At 45.2% G+C, this 23778-nt stretch overlaps 2 protein-coding genes and 1 long non-coding RNA gene across 23 annotated transcripts in view; 2 read left to right on the top strand and 1 right to left on the bottom strand.

The window, feature by feature from the left end:
* Nucleotides 1-3965, top strand: part of MAP4K3 (mitogen-activated protein kinase kinase kinase kinase 3) — an 88040-nt gene extending 84075 nt beyond the window's left edge. For all 13 annotated transcript variants that reach the window (XM_087775161.1, XM_087775158.1, XM_087775160.1 and 10 more), the window contains one exon: nt 2463-3965. In XM_087775161.1, the coding sequence (XP_087631287.1) occupies nt 2463-2550 (88 nt within the window). In that variant the 3' untranslated portion in view covers nt 2551-3965. The remainder of the gene's footprint in view (nt 1-2462) is intronic.
* LOC148053122 (uncharacterized) lies at nt 4-8950 on the bottom strand. Of its 3 annotated transcripts, none has more exons than XR_015708305.1 (3): nt 7701-8950; nt 5293-5507; nt 4-2376 (listed from the first exon to the last, which is right to left on the bottom strand). It is a non-coding gene; the product is annotated as an uncharacterized LOC148053122 (long non-coding RNA). The 3 variants fall into 3 exon arrangements; XR_015708304.1 differs by having other exon boundaries at nt 5289-5507; nt 7792-8948; XR_015708303.1 differs by having other exon boundaries at nt 7792-8945.
* A 285-nt stretch (nt 8951-9235) lies between these two features.
* SOS1 (SOS Ras/Rac guanine nucleotide exchange factor 1) overlaps nt 9236-23778 on the top strand; it is a 52104-nt gene continuing 37561 nt past the window's right edge. Inside the window, exons 1-5 of one of the 7 annotated variants that reach the window (XM_087775144.1) lie at nt 9366-9474; nt 12375-12529; nt 18489-18614; nt 20893-21024; nt 21559-21723. In XM_087775144.1, the coding sequence (XP_087631270.1) occupies nt 12503-12529; nt 18489-18614; nt 20893-21024; nt 21559-21723 (450 nt within the window). In that variant the 5' untranslated portion in view covers nt 9366-9474; nt 12375-12502. The other 6 variants (XM_087775143.1, XM_087775146.1, XM_087775142.1 and 3 more) reach the window with 6 other exon arrangements.

The following is a 23778-nucleotide window of genomic DNA, read 5'->3' as shown; positions in this document are numbered from 1 at the left end:
TGTTCCTCCTACCTTGTAAAAGTTCTTTTTGCTTGTTTCTTGTGATTCCTTTTTTAGCCATCTTACTCATTCCTTTGTGCACGTGTCTACCTTTCAGCCCTTCAAGTTTACTTCTCTTTCTTAAAAAAAAAAAAAAAAAAAAAAAATCCTTCTAAAAGTGTTTGTGGGCTTCCAGAAGTACTCACTAGAAGTACTCAGCCGTGCTATCAAGCTCCTATTTGGCTGCAGTGACAATCTGCAGGAGCGTCTTCCTTTTTGTGCTGTAATTCTTTTGTGTAACTTGGTGAAATCTTTACTTGCAGATGCTCTGCTGCAGTAGCTCATCAAGTTCTACTTCTTGAGACAAATGCAAAAAATACTTAAAAATTTAAATATCTCACTTTCACCCCCAGAAAGGAACTCTACCAGTTGTCCTCCCAACATAACAGCTCAGGTCTTGTAAGAGCTCTTGATAATTCCCAGCATCGCTGTTCTTTGGCGACTGCTTTGCAGGACACTAACACCGTGTCTGACCCATCAGATACCAGCTTGCCGAGTCAGTAACTACTATTTTAGGAGTGTCACCGACTTCCTCAACTTTCTCTGCCCTGCTGTCGAACTTTGTACTTCTGTAACAGCCATGAAAACAGCAGATGTTTTGTCTTCTGGGGAGTGCATGCTGACGTGACGGTTTCACCAGTAATGTATTCATATGAAGTGCAAAGATAGGCTTTAATTTTTCTTTTGAGAATTGCCTCTGTCTTATGCCCCTCGCAGTAAAATCAGTCTCTTGTGGCATCTTAGAACTACCAAAAAAGCTTCACATCAACCAAAGGCCTTCCCCACATTCTGCTTCTCCAAGCTTGATGCACAGCCCTATAATTACCCGTAACGTCAACAGCAGTGAATGGTGCTGTGGCTTTATCGACTAGCTGCCAGCAGTTTTTGCTGGCTGGGGGATGAGGATTCTGCCTTATGTGCAATATCTGATAGCTTTTTGGTAATGGGTAGTTTCAGTAATACTCATCTCTGACCTGAGGGTTTTACTCTCTCTCTTCCAGCGAGGTGTGCATGGAGCTCAGCTTTATTACGTCGTTTCTCTTAGTTGTTGAGAGACAGCACAGCTCAATTTAAAAACGAGCCTGACTTCGCAACGGAGCATGACATTGCAAATCGTTGCCTTGGGAAAATAACGTCCTCTTCCCCAAATACGGTTCCATCTATTTCTGGCTTGCGCCAATAGTCTCCCAAGTCTGAGCCAACGTTTAAAGACTTTGCACTGCAATAAACATTAATTCCAGTTTCTTCAGATACCATTTTGCTTGCAGCTCTGTCATATGTTGTGATTGAGCTGTGAAACCTTTTTCCAGTAACACATGTAATTTCCTAGGTAGTTCATAGGAACTGGGGTTCTGAGAAGCCAAAAAACTGACATCAGTCTGATAAGAGCTTGCATGTTGCTTTCTCCTGGTGAGGAGGGAATGCCTCATGGCATGAGGTGTGGAGCACATTGAGCAGAGGGCAGGTTTTCTGAGCGGTAGTTTTGAAGCAAGTAACCTCTCCTTGGGTGAATGCACAATAGATGGGTTTGAACTTCCCACAATCTACCTTCACTTCAGGCTGTTTGTGGAGGAGAATTCAGTCATGAACATCCTGGTCCATTTAGTAGTTTTAGCAGTTCTTGCCTGATTAAAAAATCTCGAATAGTTCGTGAAACAGAATTGTGACTGCTAATTTCTCTCCTTTGAAGAGAAAGGTCTGATCTAGGACATCCCTTATGGTCTTCGCAGTTGTAATGTAGGTCCAGCTAACTCACTCTCCTGTCTCCAATGCTGACCAAAAGTGAATGGCAAGAAAAGAGTAAGAGAGAGGATTCTGCACATAGCAATCCTTTCCTTGAGGACTCTCTCAGCCTGCAAATCTTTGTCTCTGGGACTTCCCGAGCTGGAGGAAGTTTCTGTGGATTTAGGTTACATGGGCTCAGGGAAAGACTAGAAGCGCTCACAGAAGAGTCAGCTTCGGTCATCTGTCATGTCCAATGGCAGACTAATGACTTCCAGAACTGGCACCCGATTAATGGTTAGCTTTGCAAAGCTCTGGGGAAGCACAAGTCCAGGCAATAGGGGAGTGATGGACCCTCTTCAGAAGCCCCCACTGGAAGGACGAGAAGCAACAGGCATACATTGCAGCAAGGGAAATTCCAGCTGGATAAAAGAGAGGAAAACATAATGGCGAGGGTAGTTGAGCGCTGCAGTAGGAGCCCAGAGAGGCTGTGGGAGATCCTTGGAGACCTTGCCTGGACGAGACCCTGAACGACCTTTGAGATTGGCCTTGCTTTGAGTGTCTTTTGGACTACAGGTGTCCAGGGAAAGAGAAATGACCACTGGTCAGGTGCACCTGGGAAAGAATATTTACAGTTATATCCAGGGATGTTTTTAAATGAAGGCTTACTTGACATTGTGGCTTTTTTATTTTCAATTTAGGGTCGTGGTGCTGGAGAGCAGGCCGACGGATAACCCAACAGCCAACAGCAATTTATATATCCTGGCAGGGCATGAGAACAGTTACTGAGAACAGCGGGTGGCGGGCAGCTCACCGTGACAAGAGAACACTCCTGCTGCAGCAGCACTCGTGGCTGGCTGAAATTGCACAGAAGCTGCAGTAACCCGACTTCAGTTACTTTATAACTTATTGTGGCATGAGAGGAAGACGAGAATTGTTTGTGGTATGGACACATAAGCGTTACGATACCACAGAAGTGCTTAATTTACTGTTATGTAATCTTTGTACATATGCAGTATTTTTCAGTGAAACTTCTTGCTGAAGACCTACACTGACTTTCTGTAGATAGCGGTCCTCCTGTTAAGTACAAGTGTCTTACCTGTACAGATGTAAAAGTCACTGAGGATGCAAAAATGAAATCGGGGTACTATTTTAAGGACTTCTCATGTGTTTATTATAAAGTGGGATGCTAGCAACAAATATAGTACATTTAACAACACTATTGTATTTTATTATATGTAATTTACTAATACAAATAAATCTTAACTTTTAGAAATTGTAACCAAGGCTGTAATCAGATTACAATCTTGTTTTAATTTTGATGCAACACACTGGTGTTCATGTTTGCACAATGTATTGAGATGTGATGTATTTAGTCACAAAGGTAAGCTGTGACTTTGTGGATATGACTTGGGCTTCAAAGATCCTTTTTTTAGTTTAGTTGGGTAGTTTTCTTTGTGAAACAAACCAGTTAAACACCTGTATTTTTATATTTAATTAAAACTCTCCTTACGATTACTTCTCTATGCTTGAAAACAATACTTTCTGGATGGGTGTCAGTCCCAGACTAGTGGTACCTGGCTGTAACACTGCAATAGGTGTTTGAATTATTAGTGTATACAATGATAAAAATTAGTATTACTGTTCGTCTTACTAAATAGTTTCACATCACAATGAAAAGGAGCAACATTCCACGTTGTGGAAATGGCTCAAAGATGTTGCCATTTTGACTTTTTTTGGCCTTATAACCATTTTCACACTTTTCTTGATTTAGCATGTTAACACATGGCCAAAATAATTTAGTTACTACCTCATTCAAACAATACAATGGTTACTACGCATCACAGGAACTTAGTTTTGATCAGAAGTATTTTTGATTGCTGTTTTCCAATGGAGTATGTAAATGCCAAGTTTTAGCAAAATGCACACATTTGACTCTTTTTTTTTTTGTATATGTTCTTTATATTTTATTGTGATAATATACACTAAACCAAACTAAATTTAAAGTGATTTATGGCCTGCATTATTGTTGTGATCGGTAATGCTTTGAAATATGTTCCCTAATGTATATAATGTAAAATAAACTTTTTTTAACATGTTGTTGTACAATTAGATTACCACCTGCACTAATTTTCCACATAAGACTAAAATGGAACGTACAGAGTTTTGAATTCTGCTATTAAATGTTTGTGCCAAACACGGAAGCTGGGCATTTCTGAATGTATGCATGGTCAGACCGCTCGAGCTCAACTCAATTTAGGCTAGCAGTTGAGGGCAGGTATTATTACCCTTTTGGCCTTTAGGCAATGGATGTATGTATTTGAGATAAGTCTTTCCAAATTCCAACTTGATTTTTTTTTTCCCTCCGCTCCATCACCTGCTTTTCCACCACTGTTGATTGCAAAGCTGAGGGGTTTTTTCCAGCAGGGCTTTTTTTTCTGCCTATGGGACTCAAGCGCGCTGCCTCTGCTGGCCCCATTTCTTCTGTTTTCTTGCACTGAACCTCAGATCTGCCCTGTGGGAGAGGTGGTAATGCAAGCCCCACTGCTGAGAAACCAAATTCTCAGAAAAGGTGAGAACTTGCGTGTGTTTCACAGCACGCTTGTGCTGCCGCCCAAGGGGGATTTCCATCCTGCCTCCCGTAGATGACTCCTCGCTTTGACGTGCAAGAAGTAGCTAGATGTTAACCAAGTACAGTATAGCTGATGTGCTATAAACATGCTTCCCCCTGTGGGGTTTCTGCAGCAGCTGTGGCCAAGTGTCTTGGTGTTTGGGGCTGTTGGGCCATTGCTGAATTACAGGCAACAGGAGCTAAGGGATAGTGAGTTTTATTCTGGTTGAGCATTTTTGGTACAAGGATGCATGCTGGGATGCAGCTGGGAGAGCTAAAAAATAAAGAGGATGGGGTAAGGGCATGTGGGAAGAAGGGGAGCATTGTGCTGGGGCGGGCTTGTCTCAAATCTATTGGCATAGCCAGGACAGCTTTGCTTTCCACATGCCGCTCTCCACCCTGAAAGACAAGGAAGAAGCGAAGGGTTCCTGCTATTTGAGGTATTGTCCTGTTGCAGGATTTGGGGTCTGTGCTGCAAAACTGCCTCTCCCCCATCCCAAGCTGCTCGGCTCCTTGGCTGGCAGCTGCGCTCAGCTGAGCCCGGGAGCCTGGATGTCTGGTAGAGCAAAAGGCCTCCTTTGCTAGACCTGCAATTGCCAGGAACTGAAAGTTTCCTTGAGCCACGCTTGGTGGGAGCTTCCACCACCCCCATCCTGACTTCAGATTGGAACTGGTGTGTGGCTGACTGATGGGAGCACACACCAGGAAACCAAAGCGCAGGCATGATGAGGTTAGAGCCAGTCTTCTGCCTACAGCTAGCTGACACAGCTGCTCTAACAACCTGTCAAGGGCTCCCCTTTTTCTCTCTCCTCGCAGCCCCTTCCACTCTGGCTGCTGTCGCTGGCTCCTAGCTAGCGGTCCCAGCCGCTAACAGGCAGAAGTGTGTTGTGATGTGGCCGCGCGATGGGGCACTCACCAACCTGGCAGCAAAGTTTGATCAGTGCAGGGGCTGAGCTTGGGTCTCAGTCCAAACTGAGCTTTCTTAAAGAGAACGAAGAAGCGGGGTTGTTCGGGTCTGTTGCAGAAGTGCTCCTGGAAGCTGGGAGGACAGGGGAACGAACGCTGCTTTTATCCTGTTCTTTCACATCTCTCCATGCGGTGCTGCCTGCCCCTGTCAGCAAGAGGATCTGGAGACCTGAAAAAGAGGGGGTTCAGATTCAAATTCTGTGTCCCGCTGCCCTTGACTGAAGCCAAGAGCTGTGCAAGAGAAGCACACGCTGCTGGCTGCCCATTCCTTGCAGCTTTGTTACTGGGACCTTGCGATGGGGCTGGGGGAAGCCAGCAATGCTGTAATCAGTGATGGGGATGGATGCGCCCCCCGGGCAGGGGGGGTTTCTTACACACCACAGGGTTCAGCTTTAGCAACAGCACAGCTGTTTTTTGAAGGAGTCTACATGAAAAGGGGTGGGGGGGAAGCTGGGAAAACCAGGGAACATGCCAAAACCTCTTGCTTCCCTTCAAGGAAACGCTCCAGGTTGATCTAAAATATGGGTTACAGGGACTCATGTTCCAGGCCTGTGTCATCTATTGAGGGGTGCAGAAAGAGCTGGGGGGGGAATGTGTCTGGGGAGGGGGACATGGACCCTGGTGGGCTCTCAAGTCCTCATTGTGAACAGCAATGCTGGGTTCGCTGTCTGCTCAGCATCATCCTCTACAATACAGCTGCATGACTCTTGCTATAGGTCTTCCCTCCTTGCACAGCACCCCCTTGGGTGCAGATTTTCCCTTTAGAGCTAATTTAAATCCAACACATTCAAATTCAGGCCCCCCCTTGCATTGCTCTGACAGGCAGCCACTCCTAGCAGTGTCTTGCAGGCTGAGTACAGGAGTACATCGTCAGCTCCTGGAAGTCCCTCCTCACATTCCCCACGGCAGCTGACGGGGGTAAAGGGGTGCTGTCACTCTTTGTAAGCCCCTGTTGCTCAGCCAGCCCTCGTAACGGTATGGTGAGGAGCTGCCATGACCCTCCACCTTGTCCTCCTCTCCCTCAGCAACCTGGGGGATTCCGAGTGTCCCCATGCCACCCACAGACATTGTATACCCCTGTAAAGCCACCACTGCACTGGCTGTGACCTTTGGTTTCTGTTCTTTCTTACAGCAACAGCAGTGAGTCCCATCTCACCTTCGCTTCTTGACACAAGGGCAGGTCACCCCACTGCCTGGCTCCCTGCGCCTCCCCAGGTCACTGAGCTTCCTCTGTCCCCTCATGATTCAACTCCCCTGTCACTACGTCCCTACGAAAGCAGCCCCCAGCTTTCAACTCTGTGCTCTTCCCTGCCAGACCCTGTACCGTAATGAGCACCCAGATGGCTGCAGTCCCTCCTCCTGGTCCTCAGACACCCTCACCTTGGAGATGCGCACATCCAGACGTGGTAACCACCAGCGCCTGTGCCTGACTGCGCGGCACCTGCCTGTGCTCTCCGCCACGGATGGGGGCAAAGCCAGCGGCCTGGGACAGCGACCGCTGGGCAAACAGCGACCTATTGCTCTCGGTTGTGCTCTGCCCTTCAGCGGACCCATGGGACTTTTCCCATCCCACCATGCAGGCTGGTTTATCTGCCACAAGCAGTGAAGCAACAGCTCCTCAGACAGCCCTGGAGATAGTTATGTCTTTTTCAGTCGCTTTCCAAGCCAAACTGCGCCCTCCCATGCAGCACACGAAGTGAGTGCGTGTGATCAGGCAGAGGCCAGCAAGGAACCCGGACTGCCCCGTCAGCACCAGTAAACCCAGGATGCCCCCAGGCAGGGGGCTCTGGAAAAGCACTGAAAGCCAGGAGAGGAAGGCTATCAGCTGGTGCTGGCAGCTCCGGGTGGAGGGAGAGCTCAGGCCCGGACTGTCCTGTGGCCTTCCCGAATGTTTGAACCGACTGAACATAGTGCCTGCAATCTCATGTTACCCAATGCTGTTTTGTTTAAAGGAAAGAGATGCTGCAGACCATTCACTAGTATTTAGGAGTCCTGGCACCTTCATCTGCAAACGGAGGGGCTGGAGAGCAGAGCTCTGGTGCAGTTTTACACCCAGTGTTGCACATACTTGGGAGCAGCTGAAGATTTAAACTTCAACAGACTGATTTTCCATCATAAGGCAGCGAGTGCAACAGCTCTGCAGTCTATGGGATTCTGTGATGGTGTCCCTGAACGCGCAGGCAGGCTGCTAGACCAAGCAAATAGCTCTGAGACATGAATATTCCCGCCTTTCATCCTTGTTCCAGCACGCTCAAAGCAGAAGTCTGACTCCTTCAGACAGCAGTATCTGTCTGGAGGAAAAAACGCCTAAGGCGGAGCTGCGGGGTGAAGACAGCTCTTTCTGAGAGGCTCCATCCATTACCTGCTGAAGTACTGTTCAGCATCTCAAGAACATCTCCTGTCCTCAGAGCGCTTCAGAAACGCTAGTTAAGTGAGCCTCCCAATATGCATACCATTCCTGACAGGTGTCTGCCGACCAGCTCTTAAGACGAAGGGAGACTCGGCAGTCTCTGTCCAAGCAATCTGTGCAGGTACTTCACTCTCCTCCCAGCTGGGACGCTGGGGCTAAACCTTCCTTCCAGTGACCAGCGAAGGTTTTCATACATCCATCTCCCTCCCTGTGCTCCCCAAAGGCAGCTCACGATTTCCTCTTCTGGTCCTCGGGCTCTCCCTGGCCCCTTGCCTTGCAAGGCAGGGCACAATGATTTGCTTTTCATCTCCAGCATCGTCCTCCTTCCTCTGCCCTGCCAGGCCACGCAGACCACCATGGACTTTGTCCTGTTTAAACCACTGGGCTTTATTTGCATTCCGGCTTTGCTCTTTCTGGCCTTTTTTCCAAGAACCAAGCTTACTTGTCACCCTTGAGGCTGTTCTTGTGCGGCTTGAATGGGGAGTTTATTTCTCTCCGATCCTGGTCCCCATGTGAGAGGACGGTGTCTTTCCAACAGGGAGTGACGGAGCTCTCCAGGGAAGAGCAACTCCACCCCACCGCCTCCAGCTCCGAGCAGACCAGTTGGTTGTGGCAGGCAGACGCCGTCTCCTCGCGCTCCAGGTCACCCTGGCAAGGGAGGCTGGTGAGAAGGCGGCAGCGAGGAGATCAGCGGTGGTCTACAGGGAGCGGAGCGCCGGGGCATCGCTACCGGCAGGCCCGCAGAGGGGCTGAGGGCCCTGCCTGCCCCAGCACAGCTCCGCTGGGGTCCGACACGGATCCAACGCCCTCTCCCTTCCCCAGACGCCCGCAGGGCTGCGTGGGGCCACCCCCCCACACTGCGGACCCTCCCTCGCTGGGCGCGGCGCGAGGCTGAGGGGTCCCAACGGCTCCCCGCCGCCCTCTCTCCTCCCAAGAGCCCCGGCTGAGTCCCGCTCCCCCGGGGTGGCTCGGCGGCTGCCGAGGCCGGGCGGAGCCGGGGCTGCGCAGAGGGCCCGGCGGGCCGCGGCCGCCCCCGCACGGCCGCCGCGGAGCGGCGGGGGCCAGCGGCGCGGCGGGGCTCGCGCCCGCCCCGCGGGACCGAGCGGCGCCTCCCGCCCGCAGGGGGCGCGCGGGGGAGGGGGGGGCGGCCGCCTCCTGAGGTCACTTCCGCCGGAGCGGGAGGAGGGGGAGGAAGGCCCCGACCACGCGTCCCCGGGGCGCAGGCGCGGCCGGCGCGGGGCGCCGCTGCACGGCGCATGCGCGGCGGCCGCCAACCGTGCGGGCGAGGAGGGGAGCCTGGAGAGCGGGGAGGCGGCGGCGCTCGCGCTCCGGGCGCCCGACCCCGCCCCTCGCGGCCCGCGCGCCGCGCCGCGCCGCGTGACCCCGCTCCCGCCGCCGCCTCCCCCCCCCCCCCGCCCCCCACCGCCGCCCCTCCCCGGGGCGACCACCGAGAGCCGGGGGCGGGGAATGCGGCAGCCGCCGCCTCCCCCCGCCGCTGCGGGCCTGCCGCCGGCGGCGGCGGCCCGCCGGGCCTCCTGCTGAGGGGCGCGGAGCCCTCCCGCGGCGGCCTCCTCGCGGCGCCCGGCCCTGCCCGGCCCGCCCCGCCCGCCTCCCCGAGCGGGCCGGGCCCGGCGGCACCATGCAGGCGCAGCCGCTGCTCTACGAGTTCTTCAGCGAGGAGAACGCGCCCAAGTGGCGGGGGCTGCTGGTGCCCGCCCTCAAGAAGGTGAGGGGGGAGCGGGGGCTCGGCCCGGGGCCCGGCGCGGCGGCGGCGGCCCGGCCTCGGCGCGGGGTGGGCCGCGGCCGGCGCGGCGCCTCGGCCGAGCCGGGGCAGCGGGGCCGGCCGGCGCTCCCCGCGCTCCGGAAGGGGCTTCGGGGCTCGGCGGGGGTCGGTTCGGGCCGCCCTGCCGGGCGGGCGGGAGCCGCGGAGGGGGGGCGCGGTGGGGCGATGCTCTGACAGAGGGAGCCGGGTGGATAACAACGGGCGAAGGGACACGCGGGTCCCGGCCCCCCCTTCGCCGAGAAGGAAGCAAGTAGTGCCGCTGCGGCTTTCTGCTGGGCTCCCGTAGCGCCCAGAAGTGACACAGCTGGGGGGGGATCGTTATGAGGAACTGCTGAGAGAGTTTTGGTTAATTAGTGTTCGGGCTTAATGACTTTTAGTTAAGCTTCTCTTAGTTTAAATGCCTTTTTGCCGAGAAGGCTTCGTTAGGACAAATAGCAAGTCTTGCTCCCTTGGGATGGTGAAGCTTGCGCCTGTGGTGTGGAAAGAATTTCTTTGGAAGAGAGAAAAAATGGTGAGGGCTCCTCTTCCACTTCTGCAGCCAGAGCCCAGAAAGTAGAAGGCTTAAGAAACAAGAGGTTTCTGACACCGTTGCTTGAACTGGCTTCAGATTGCAGAACTTGACGCTTTTTAGTCGTACACAGCAACGCTTTATGAGGCTGTCTGGTTACAGTGATTAACTGCAACTTCTGCCTAAAAGACTTGCTCCTAGGGCTAGTTGAACTATTGCATCCTCCAGTATGGATTGGAAGTCTCAAGTGTTGCAGTTGTACTGGTTCAGTGTTTCTTCCTGATTTCCTCTTGTGATGTATTGCCTCGCTTTTCTGGGCGTGCTCTTTGAGGTTTCCAACGCTGTGTGGTTTCATCCAGTTCTTGGAAGTCGTCTTCTTGCTTGTCTCATCTGTAGCATGTACTGTTAATGTCTTATCCCTGATGGGTAGTCGCTTCTTCGAAGCTATACTTCTGCGCTGACCGTACAACTTGCTGCTTCTTGTGGTGCTTGTAAGCACTTGGACAGCCATCTGACTGAAGCCTGCTTGGAAACTGGAGCTACCCAAGGCCTCAACCAGCAAAAGCTCGTTCCTTTGGAGGATGGTTTATTCCATGGTGTAGCAGAGGTTTGCCAAATTTGGAATGAGGCTCAGTGCTAACTACTGGAGGATGCAGAGTGAGGATTCGAGGCAAGCATGAGCTAAGACTTTGGAATTACTTGCTGCATCTGAAGCACAAGATTTCTTCCCAATGGACAAGGCATTTGTGGAGTCACCCTGCTTTAAAGATGCTTGCTGAAGGAGTTGGATAAATTCCTTTGGGGTAAAAGGAATTCTGGAGTCTGAAGTCAACAGAGGAGGCCAATGATGACAAGCTACCAAGGATGACAAACTGGCCCTGCAAGGTATAGTTGTCTTGGTTTTGTTGTGCTGTGCTTTATTTCTTACTCTGGGTAGAGGGGTGGCAGGAGTGAGGTGGAGTTAGTTCTGAAGGCTTCACACTCAAACTTGCAGGTGTCAACGCTTTTAGCCTCAGTTCTTCATGAGATCACCACCTGTTTGTTATCTTCTCTCAGGCTATTGCCCCCTGTGCTCCAGAAGCATAGTCTTCTGCTGCTTACTGTTGCTATCCCTGTAAAGGTAGAAATGAAGAATCTGTCCATATTGTCACCTGCTTTACTGAACAGCCAAATGCTTGAGTTACAGGAAAACTAAATGGCAGATGAAAATATTACGTTATCATCTTAATGGCTTCTTCGTTAATGGAGAAACCAAATTGGGTATTCTAACTTACGTAGGTACAAGTAGTGTTGGCTAGGGTGTTTACCTCGATAAAGGCCCCGTAAAGTAACGAACCTGTCATAGGTGGTAGGTGAAACCATGAACATTGCAGCGTACTTGCTTTGACAATCATCTGTCATTGTTCATGAGACAGGTGTGATACTGCAGCTTTGCAGCCAGTGGGTTTGAGACAGTGACCCCTTGCTCTGCTAGCCAAATACCTGAGGTGCACCTGGAGGCTAGCGTGTGGGACTAGTAAAGTAGAGAATGTGGCAACATATGCCAGAGAGGTCAAAGGGCAAAACTGTCCTGGAGGGAGACTAGTGCCTTGTGGCATTGTCTGCTGAACTGCCAGAGCATGCTATCTCAGTAGGAGTCAGATTATCTGAAGCTCATGTACATCCTGTCGTTAGTAGAGGAGAACCTTTCCTTCGTTTCCCCTGTTAGCTGACCAGGTGCTGACGCTCATTCTCGGGTAGTGACAGCAAACTGCTTTCTGAACTCCACCTTGAAACCAGGTAGATGCACAAACAGGATTGTGATGATTTGCTGCAGAGCTGGAAATGAGAATAGTTTGGGAAGACCTATGTTGAACTAGTATCTCCGATGAGGAGACTGGCATTTAATTTAACATTGTTAAAGTATATATACCAGGATGGAGCATTCGCAGCTATTGGGGAAGGCTGCTACATGTGGTCATTGAATCATTAAAGTGCCGTTGCCCTTTTGTAACTGTGAGGTGGCTTGTAATGCAGAGCTCAAACTGCGCCTCGGAATCACTTTCTTAAAAAATAGGTATTGTTGAATCCTTGCAAATAGCTTTCTTTTTCCCAATGAGTTATTTTGATTCTGTTTTTGTTGTTTTTTTTTTATCAAACAAGAAAAACAAGAATATGTAGTAAGAATGAATCTCTTCCTACATCAACAAATTCTTAGGCGAGCATGCCTTGTATTTCATTAGACGTGAACCTTAACAATAGAACTGTATTTGCATCGAACAGCTGCATTTGCAAAAAGCAGCTCTTGTGCCATTCAGATCATAATGTAATCCCTTTTCTTCCGATTCTCCTTCAGATGCTGTCGAGATAGACTCCGGTGCACTGAATTACGAAGAAAATGATGTGTACTGAGATACTTCTCTGCCTGGTCACTGTTATTTCGAAGCAGCAAAAGAGGAGTGTTGCAGAGATCCTTGGTTGCTGATGAAAGACAGTAATTGTGGTGATGAGGTACAAGAAAAGGAAGTAAGAATAACAGCTGGTGTCTGAAATTGTAGTTGCAGAGATGGACAGAAGGTGAGATGCTGGGGCTGAAGATGGAGGATTCAAGACGCATGAAACACCAGAGCTCTTGGGTGGCTGGAGATGGAGATACGTGGCTTTTAATACACCTTGGAAAATGGACTGAGAAGGGACACCTGCAAAGTGATGCCTCTTCCAACATTCGTGTTCTTTCGCTAGTGAATTTATACACTTTATTCTGGTCATAACCTTTTAGATAGTTTTTCCTAAACATCTTTCCCTATGGCTTTATCTTGCTTGTATAACTCTTGTTTATGTAGTCAGAATTTCTCTGCGTGTCTATGACTTGCTTCTTCCCTGATATGTTGGTTTTTACAGTAGAAAGTGTATCATCCTTACTGATTGATACCTTAAGCAATTCAGTGATTGAGAAAAGCAAAAGAACTTCCTTATTGTGCAGATGTTCTGCTGTTTGCGTACCTCAAGTTGTTTTGAATCTGTTGAGAAATTAACAAGGGGAGCTGTCGGGATTTGTTATCGTCAGAATGATTGGACGGATGTGGCTTGACAGCTGAGGGGGATATGCTTCCTCAGTTAAGGAAACTGTTCCAGGCACTGTGCTTCCAGGTACTCCCTGTATCATATAGTCAGTCTTCTGGACCTTTCACAGAGCAAAAGAGACGAGAAAAGCTGCTTCAGTGACTACAGAGTGCTCAGGAAGCTGTGGCTGACAAAGATATTTCTATCCGACTTTTAGTTACCTAGTTCTTTAAATCGATGACAGTCCAGTTGCCACTTGGTACTCAGAATGGCACTTCTTATTCTTGGCACGGCTTCGCTGCAGATGTAGAACATCCTTAATTTCTGATGGCTTTGGGTTCTCTGTTCTTCTGATAGCTATGGAGGATAAAGTTAAGATCCTATGGTTCAAGTCTTTACTGTAAGTTTTTTCACGTGCAGTGTAATACTTCTGCCTTGATGCATCAAGAGAAATGTTACCAAAATCTGAGTCTTGTGGCCTCCATGAATTGTTGCTGAAGCGTGGATCCGAGTCATTTGTATTTGGTTTAATTTACTGGATTTTAAATTGATCAAGATAACAAAACATGGGCAGGGTTGCCAAATACCAGCAGAGATGTACAAGAAGAGAAAAAAAAACCTTTTTATGGAGTGCTTGCACTGCGAGAACACTCATCCATGCAAGCTGTACATAAAATATTTCATCCTGGAGTGTTTTAGTGATAAGCAGTTGCTTGTCAGTAGTTTCGTCGTCATTGAGGGAAGATTAACAAAAGATATGTTGAGTAAAAATAAGGGTTATAACATCAGTGAAGACTTTCAAAGTTACTGAAGTGAAGAAAATTCTTCCCTCCCCCCCAGAAAAACCTGCTCTGTGGCCAAGTAATTTCTACTAATAATCCATTGAATAAACTGTCTGCGAAGGTTTAGAAAAATGCTTACAATCTGTAAAGCTTCGCCTTCTCTGACAGTGCTTTGGAAAACAGCTTGGCCTGTCGTATCATTACAGCTTCTTCCATTTTATCATCAAAATGCTGTGGTAAATATGATGGGTTTTTTCATTTAGACACTTTCTTACAAACCCCCCAGCCGCCACCAAGAAGACTGGCAGCGCCAGCAGTACCTGTACTCAGCAGTGAAGCGTGGTGTCTTTAGCAGACATTGGGTTTTGATTCATACTGTGACTTCTTGACAGAATCCCCGTAGATGGGTAGACTTCTTGCGCAGATACGAAAAAAAATTAACCAACAGTAGATGCTTCGTTTTTATTTCAGTTTGTTATGTAGCTTTAGAATGATTTCCTTCTGTTACGCACTTTTCTGAAGCTGCTGGAGCTTCTGCTGCTCCTGATAGGACTCGGTTCGGTATTGTTCTCTCTGCAGCCTTTCACGTGTAGGATTTTTCTGGTGCGTTCTGTATTTAGCAGAACAACTGAGAACTGCGAGTGTGATTGCATTGATTGTTAACGATGATTTGGGAGCATTACGCTGATGTTTGTGTAACACATGAAGTGGCTTTAAGAAGTCTTTGGAGAGTTTTTTTCATCATAAGTTGGCATTTTTCAGCTTTATGATTGACATAAATTAGGCTTTTCCTTTTGGCCGCGTGCGGAAGAGGTAACCGAAAACTGTTGCTAAGGAAGCGTGGTTTGGTATCAATGAGATTGTTAAATTCACTGTGCAAATCTTCCTTTCTTATCTGTCATCAAACACCTCTTTCTAGTGCCGAATGAGCTGCTGGGTGTCAGTCTAGACTCGGGTTTGGGTCATCTGGTGACCAGCTTAGGAGTTGTTGTGTTGGGCCAGTCAGCAACCAAGCCTCTGTGTAAGCTGAAGCTGTGCAATCTGCAGTCCTTTAACTGAAACTTGTTTCTGGGTTTGGTCTAGGTCCCTACTGCTTCCCACGAGGCTTGTGGGAGTGTTTGTATTCTAATTTATTATGTAGAGTTTGAAAGGAATGGTTTGAGAAACTTTATAATCCTTAGCAACTTCTTTTATATAAAGCTAAGATCAGATATCTTTATTCATTAAGCACATTTTTTTTAGTTGATTTCATTGGCTTTTTCTCGCAGCTTAGATTTAGGGTTGCCTAATTTTTAAGCTGTTGCCATTCCTGATGGAAATTCCTTGCTTTTGTTGATTTTTAAGGGAAGAAAAAAAAAAAAGAAAAAAAAAAAGCACCAAGTGGTCATATGATACGATTTTCCTGAAGTGCTATGAATTTTCTTAAGCAGACACTCCTTGTCTCTGCTTGTGTTCTTAAACAGCACATGAAAAGCTGTTCAAGAAATGCTGGCTCTGCTTATCTTCAAATAAAGAGAATCCTAGTCTTTCCCCTTTTGAGAATTAAAAAAGATTGCGAAGACTGAGCATTCAAAAAAGTGATCAGATGAGTTAAAACAGAGTCACGGAGGCAGGGATTTGTAGCTGATGTAGATTGTATTTGCCTGTTAGAATTTGTTGGGGTATTTTGAAGAATTGAAACTTTTATGAAAAGATCTTAAGCTGCTCTTTTAGTAATTTTCCTTATCATAAAATAGACATTTTGGTGTTTGTGTGTAGGAGGGAGGGGATGGATTCTGTCATTATTTAAGGGAGAGGTTAAATGTTTAGATAAGAATCTTATCTAAACATCACTACACTTCAGAAGTTGTTAGTCTGTTTTTATCATGTGTATTCCTAACATAGGATTGAGAAGGATCTGGTGGGATTCAAGCCATACTCAGTTTTTTCAAGGGTGATAAGACAGGGTGGCCTAGATTTTTTAATTTAAAATCTGAGCTGACTTTATGAGAAAGATGGAAACCCCCTGGTAACTTGATCTTCTTTTTTGAAACTGGTCACGTGATGGTGTATGCTAACAGATGTTCTCATTTCTTGTCTTCTCTTACTAAATCTTGCATCTTACCCAGTCTTGCATCATGTCTTAGATAATGGACTTCTTGGGACTTGCTTTGAGTACCCTCAAATAACACTGCTTCATTCTCGGTCTGAGCCTTTAGGTACTACAGTAGTGCAGATACTAAAATTACATGTTTCTATGATAATTGTACAGCAAGCTAGCCTGTAATTTTCCTTGTTAGTCTAGTTGTTTTCTTGCTTTTGCTTGTATGACTTTGAACCCTAAATGATACTAAATCTCACTTAAGTAGCAATGAAGCTTATTTACTACCTACCTAATATAGATAAAGTATGCTGGCAAGCCAGTGGCACCTCATGATGTTTTCCTCTGCCAAGGCAGATATTCTACTGAAGTAGAGCTTGATAGTGCCAGAAGATGATGGCCTTTGAGAAGAATGATGTAATTGCCCCCAAACATAAATGCTTAGGAAAAATGTTTGGAACTTTATCTCCTGAACTAGGAGTAGGTTATCGTTGTTGACTCTGTTTCGGCTGACTATGGATAATGTTTCAGGTCACGGCCTGATGTGGTATTTTTGTTTGTTTGTTCTTATTCCTATAGACTCTGTGTTACAAACCGAAAGAGTTGTGATGAGGCTATTTAAGTCTACAATCTGTTTTCTAAGCAAAGGAGAAAATAGAGCTGCTCTTCATCACTGCGGTTTATCATGCTCTGTATTTTTACTGTCGGATTGACTTGGTAATTTAACACTTCTCGAAATACAAAGTGCTGTAGTATACTGTAGGGAGAACGTAATACAAATTTGTTCAGTTCTGCTTTTAAAAAAAAAAAAAAACCAACAACAAAAAAAAAACATTAAAGGCAGCATCTTCCAGGCAGCTCAGATCAGCTCTGATCTTTAAGAGAATACTTCTGCAAGTCTGTAATTTCTGGTGTTAAGATGTTCCAAGCTGGCACAGTATTTCAGATGTCAGTGTTTGAATTGTAAATAATACTTGGGACTGCTGGGCATGTTACTCGGGTACCTCTGCAGACACACTCTGTAGCTGTGCACGGTGAAGTTCTTGGGAAAAATGAAACTGTTGGCATAATCAAAATAGTTGCGTTAGCTAGTCAAATGGAGAGAAGTTCTCTTGTTCTATTTTTGCCAGAGTGCTTTTAAGTTAAAAAAAGCAATAACTTCTGGAGATTTTTTTTTAAGACCTGCTGCATAAGGGTATGCAATCTGCAAGAAACTAAACGCATGATCTAGCGTATTTAAATCAGCAGTTAAATGAGCACCAGGACTATGCCCAGACATGAAGTTTTCAAACTAATGAGTGCCTTAGCAGGCAAGTGGATTTCTATTTGAGGCTGTTGTGTGTTTGAACTTCATAACATTTAATTCTTGCTATAACTGCAAACAGGAATGAAAACTCAGGTGTGAAATTAAATAATTATGGCACCATTATTTGAATATAGACATGGGTTTAATATTTGGATGAGACAGATTGTTGGGTTTTGGTTTAAGCTGGTTAAGCCCTTGTGTTAGTGATGGAGAGAACTGGAGGCATTTTGAGTTGTGTGTAGTGGAATGGTAAAATGATGAAATTGGGGCTTGAAAGATGCATTGCGAAAGTTAGCAGTCAGCTGGCTCTGGCATAATATTTGCCATCGGTGTAGGATTGAGATTAAACTGCCTGTCTGTTTAAGTTCTGAAGCACCGAGCATTGCATACCTGAAATTTAAACTGGCTAAAACCATGCTATTCTGTGAACTACAGAAGTGCAAAGGAAAGCTATACTGGAGGCTTGTTTCAGAAGTTAAATGACTGTCTGGAAAAATAATGGGAGGAGCAAGGAGGATCGTGCCTCAGTGGATTTACACCAGTGGGAACTTACAGACACTTATGGCATACAAGTAAATGTACTGGGACCAAACTTTCAAAACCTCTGAACTGCCACTTAATGCCAGGACAACGCTGGCCTTTTTTGAAGTGTTTTTTGCTCTAGAGGCTGACATCTTTTTAGAAAATCAGTATGGAAACAGACTTCTAAACCAATCTTTTTTTAGTGAGAGCTAATTGAGAATGGATTAAATAATTTCAGGGCTAAATGCTGCTGAAATCATTGCTGTTTCTGTAGTGCTCTCTCTGTGGAAAAAAAGTTCTGTACTTCATGATTATAGACTGAGTGACGAACAATGAGTTGTAAAAGGGAGAAAACCCCATGTCTAAAATGTCTTATACAAACAGTGGTTTAAGAGCTAGGGGAGAAAGACAAACATATGCAGGGTTTTTAAACAGTTTTCCTAATTGCACTGCTAAGCGCCATTATTAATCAGCTGTTTTCTTGACATTAAATGTCACTTACAGTGATTTGAGTGCCTTAACATTTGAGATTTGTATTTCTGTCAGGTGTAGATGAGTGTTTCACTCGTGTTCGTCTGGTGTGCCTTAACAGAGCTATGTTTTTGGGTTGGATTTTTCTGAGCTGTTTGGCTCATTTTTTGTCATTTTTTTTGCAACTAAAGCATGTGGTTTGGGGAAGAGCAAAACTCAAAGCTTGAATTCTTCTATTTCCTATAGGTTCAGGTGCAAGTCCATCCTAAACTTTCCTCTACTGAAGATGCGTTACAGTATGTGGAGGAGTTAATTCTCCAGTTGTTAAATATGTTGTGTCAAGCCCAACCAAGAAGTTTTCTGGATGTAGAGGTATAGAGAATAATTATTACAGATTTGTAATAATTTGAACTGTTACATGAAAAGTTAATATAGTAATCATTTCACAATGTAAAAAGGAAAGCAGTAATTATGTATCTTTATGTAGCAGAACCTTCCACATAAAGCCTGCTGAGTTACCTAATAGCTGATTTTCCTATCAATTGGATTTGTTTTTCAATGCACAGTAAAACTATCTCTGAACTGTATTACTGTATAATAGAAGGTGAGTGTAACTTGTGTACATAAAGATGACTGGTTCCTTTCAAAAGACCTTTTTTCCCCACTGGTATTGCCTGCAAACTATAGCTGCTTAGTCTGAGGCTCTGTGCTGCTTTCTCAGCATGGTAATTTAGGCTGATGTACCCCCCACTGTCCCAGAAATTTGAACAAAAATAGTTCAGTCACTTTCTCAGAATGAGTTGAGGAACACTTCTTTCCTCTATATAGAAACCTCTTCTCTTACAATTGCCTTTTCAAAGATCTATAACCTCTGTTGCTCAGAAAAGCAGCTTGATGTTTGAGAAGAGGGCTTGATCTGAGAAGAGTTTCTCCGTCTGAGGAACAAATTACTTAAGCTAAATGAGTTAAGCTTCTGAGCCCATGAATGTCTTGGTAGCCCTTTGTGCTTAACCATGACTTGAAGAAAGACTTTAGTGCCAAGCTACAGACTCCACGTGCAGTGTGCCTGTTGGTTTCCAGTACTCGGCTGTGCCTGTGCCGGGTTAGGTAACAAAACAAGATGCAACTTCCTCACATTCTCAGGAAAGTGGACTAATGGCAACCCCCCCGGCCTGTCCAAAAACCCCTTTAAAAAAAAAAAAAAAGTAGTATCTCTGAGCTCAAGATTCATTAATTTCATCCTTCCTGTTCTCTTTTGAACACTGACACCTCTAATGGTGTTCCAGTGTCCCCTTTAATGGCTGGCCTGTTTTGCAACATCATTCTGGTCTGGCAGCTCAAGAGACAAGAGGTTTGTGGAAGATTATTTAATGCTGTGTTTTAAACAATGCTAACAAAAAACTTGACGCACAGCGTGGCATTATGAGTCTTATGGCTGCGAAGGCAGGATGAGAAATGCAAGAATTAGAGACGATCAGGCAACCTCAATTTAGCCCCTTTGTGTTCATGCATAATGATGCTGTCTTTAATTATATGGTCATACACATTTCCCCCCCCCCCCCCCCCCTACTGTTTAGTCAGCAGGCTGGACTATATTAGGGGAGTGAATTGGTATTAGATAGTGAATGAGACTTTTTTTTTTTTCGGTAGGACCTCTGCTTTCCTTTTGCAGAAATGTTATGATGAGGGGAGAAAAAGAAAAAGCCTGTACTTTGGAAAGTTAGGTGCCACCTTTATAGAATTGTATTCCGTCCCAGTTTTTTGTCAGAAAGTTTTTTTGTTTGTGTACTTTGTCCTGTACCAGCTCTTTGTAAGTGGTCATTAACTTCATCTTCCTCATTTCATGGTTGCTCAAACGGCGGTCATATTTACGTAAGTGAGCGCTTGCGACTGAAACAGTCAGTGGGAACTGTGGTCTGAAAAAATAAAATGTGAAGTTCTCCAAGAAATTGGATTTCTGGCATCTCTGAACACCAGGGCTACCAAAAACAGTGAAGCTTTTGAACCTGCAGAGACCTGTGTGTGAGTTCCAGCAGGAGAGTTGTTCAATGCATGGGAGAGTGTAGGTGTCCTCAGGCACCCGAACTGCTGGAAGGAGTAAATAAACTGGGGCTATATGGTCCAACAGTAGACTATGAAACTGTTTTAAAATATGTGGGTGCTGTTGGACATTCTCTTTTCCTGTTATGTTCGTTGCCATCCTCAGAGCAGTTTGCACGTACACAATCTGGACCATGCCCTGATCAGTAAAGGTGGAACAGAAAACTTGTATCATTTCATTCAATGACCATTCTGTCCAAGGAATAAAGTGCTAGGATAAAATGTAATCATGTATTTAAATGCTGAATTACCAGGCATGTGCACAAGGGGAGCAAATTGTGCCTGCAATGGCAACTTAATTCTGGCATTTCTCAAATTTTGAACACTAGATTATTCTATGGTAATGATATTCTGATACAGCCTTATGAATGTAGTGAGCAGCATGTACCAAAATGATAAAATTTACATGTGTTGTACAAGCTTGTATAGTTGAAACACTAATATTAGCAAACATTCCTTTGTTAAGTAATGGAAAGCGATTTGATAACGTAGTAATATTGCTAAGCTCATTCAGATTGTGCGCTTACCCTTTAGTCCTGTTTTTCTTAAGGACCGTGTTCAAAAAAGTTTTCCCCATCCTATTGATAAGTGGGCAATAGCTGATGCCCAGTCTGCTATTGAGAAGAGGAAACGAAGAAATCCGTTATCTCTCCCAGTAGAAAAAATCCATCCCTTATTAAAGGTAAGCAATGATGTGATCTTGCTTTTAGAATGCAATTAGAAGTTGACACCTTTGTTTCATGTAATGTCTGTATGCTGCCTGAAATGTAAACAAAAATGAATATCTGTTTGTGTTACTTAGTTTTAAGTGTTCCAGTTTAGTTAATTGCATATATTTCTGTTTCACTTAAAAATTAGTTAATTCTCTGTTGGACAAACAAAGCCAAGAACTTGTTTGCTATGAATTTGATTGTTCTTGTTTCATTTTTGCATGACTAAGAAAACACTCAAGAAACTTCTGGAAATAGCCCTGGATGTTTAAGTGAGGTTTTTGGGACAGTTGGTTGGCTGTTATTACTTCCACAGTTAAGAGAGCAGCATCTACAATGACACTTTCTTCTCTAGGCCTACAGACTACTGTTTCTAAAACAGACTGTGGATATGTGGCAAATGTTAGAGTAGGGTCTTAAACTTACTGGTTTTACTTGTAATCTATGGTGTGTATTTCATTGCCTGAGTAACAGTGGAATGCTTTTTTTTTTTTTTCCCCTTTCAGGAAGTTCTAGGCTACAAAATTGACCACCAAGTGTCTGTTTACATAGTGGCAGTGTTGGAATACATTTCTGCAGACATCTTAAAATTGGTAGGGAATTATGTGCGGAATATAAGACATTACGAGATTACAAAACAAGATATTAAAGTGGCAATGTGTGCTGATAAGGTAAGCCTAACTTGTTTCTCATGTTAACAGGAAATTTTAGTTTAAGTTTTGAGAGGACAATGTCTATTCCTTATTGAGTACATGGAGTGTTGTACCTTTGAAAGAAGAAATTACTGCCATAATATATGGTTCCAGTAATAGAGCAAAGCTACCAAAAAGCTAATTGAGCTTACAGAGCTGTTGCTTGTGCTTATTAATAGTTAAGTCTTTCTTCCTTTTGATATCACTTGCCTAATCTCAGCAATGTGTGAATGCTTTAAAAATTATCGCAAAGCAGCACTGACTTAAAAATTTAACATTCCTAAGCTGTAATAGTGGAGCGTTATTTTGTAGTTTGAAAAAAGAAGGCTGAAATTAGGCTTGGGTGTTCTCCCAAAATAAATAAGACTGTATTGCATGTAAAAAATAGTGTATCTATGGTCCAGCATTTTAAAACAAAAAACCCACTTGCATTAGTATCTTAGCCTAATCCTCCTTAGTGGTCCATGTTTTTATCTGCAGTTATCTTTCTTGTAGCTTCAGAAGATTCATTAGGTTCAGACAGGAATCGCCTTTCTTTCCAGCAGTGATAGAGCAAGGTCCCCTGTCTGTCTTTCAGGTGCCTTTGCACTTGAGCTTCTGTGGCCACCTCATTAGCATCTCAAGTTTTCCATTATTTAAAAAACAAAGCTTGAAGTTAATCCTTTAAGGGATGGGGCTTAAGAATCTCTAATCTTGCTGAAGTCTAGGGATTTTCAGATTTATCACCTCTTTTCAGTATTTTGTCTTGGTCTGTGTTAATATCTTTGGTTGGTATCATCTGTGTTTCAATGAATGCCTTTGTCTCATTCCTGCTTGCTTTTTTTTGATCCTACTTTCTTCATCTTTGTTTATTCTCTTGTAAGATATCTTGTGAGGTCTTGAAGAGTCAAGTACTTCTCAGTCAGGACAGTAGCCTTGGTCACTCTTGCTCTTTGGCATGTCTGCCTGGGTCATTAGGGCAGGGTTTGAAGGTGTATGTTTGAATATTTGTCATAGAATAATAACAGGAGCAAGTGCTGTTGCTGCATGATTCTTTCTGTGCTAGGAAAGGTGGTGAGCAGAAGAGATGTGATGAAGTTGATTGAGGAACTTCCATTATGTTACATTGGAGAAACTCTTTGATACGTACACAGAAGAAACTTTTGAAAGGCTCTAAAGCAAGTCTGTTGGTTTACTGCCTCAGCAGAGCAAGCCATTGAGAGGTGCTCCCAAGGTGTTTTCTTCCCAGTTGCATCGAGAAACTTCATAGTATATTATGTTCATACCCATAATGTGTTCTGCTTGGTTTTATTTTTTGAAACAAAATAACCAGAATGGTTTCTTGGCCCTGTGTGCCAGTTTTTTCTCAAGCACTTTCACACTTGCTTTTGTGCCATCCATCCATCTGGAAAATTTTGCCTTGTCTGCAAAAAACAAACTCCATTAAAATGCAAGCTGTTTTTCTTCTACTATCTGCTCATGCTTCTGATTGCTTCAATATCTGGGGTATAGTTATTTTAATTTGTTTCTGTGGATTTCATAGTAGTGAGATATGCACCTTGTGAACACAGCCTGGAATCTTCTAGCTTAAGTATGTGCTAGAACTGCATCTGTGAAGTAAAGTTACGAACTTTGGGGCCTCCATGAATACCTGCATTATTCCATGTAATTTTCTACAGTAGTGACCCTATAATGTCCCATTCCCCAGAATTATTTAGGATTCTCCTTATAACCCGAGTTCCATGTACATTCACTGGCTTTGAAAGATGAATCACCTTAGAGCTTCAGAAGAAGTCAGTCTTAATGCAAAATGTCCATTGTTCTGTTTTCAGAGAAGCTTAAGACTAGGGTGTGTAGCTGGGACCTTTGACTCACTAGGAGAAAGAACCTGTCGTGTACCCATTTCCCTCCTCACTAGACCTGTGTATTTTTGAGGAGTGTTAGGACAAGACCCGGGTGAAGAATGACTGCTCTAGGTAGGTGTTTCTTCCAGTATTCAGGTCTGATGAACCTACCAGACCGTCTGTTGAACTTACAGATCCCCAAGTATTCTCT

The sequence above is a fragment of the Nipponia nippon genome, unplaced genomic scaffold, assembly GCF_047370975.1.
Source record: "Nipponia nippon isolate SJK-2023a ecotype South Korea unplaced genomic scaffold, ASM4737097v1 scaffold_4, whole genome shotgun sequence".
Classification (NCBI taxonomy): domain Eukaryota; kingdom Metazoa; phylum Chordata; class Aves; order Pelecaniformes; family Threskiornithidae; genus Nipponia; species Nipponia nippon.
Note: the sequence above shows the minus strand (reverse complement) of the source record. Positions and strands in the feature narration are given on the sequence as shown.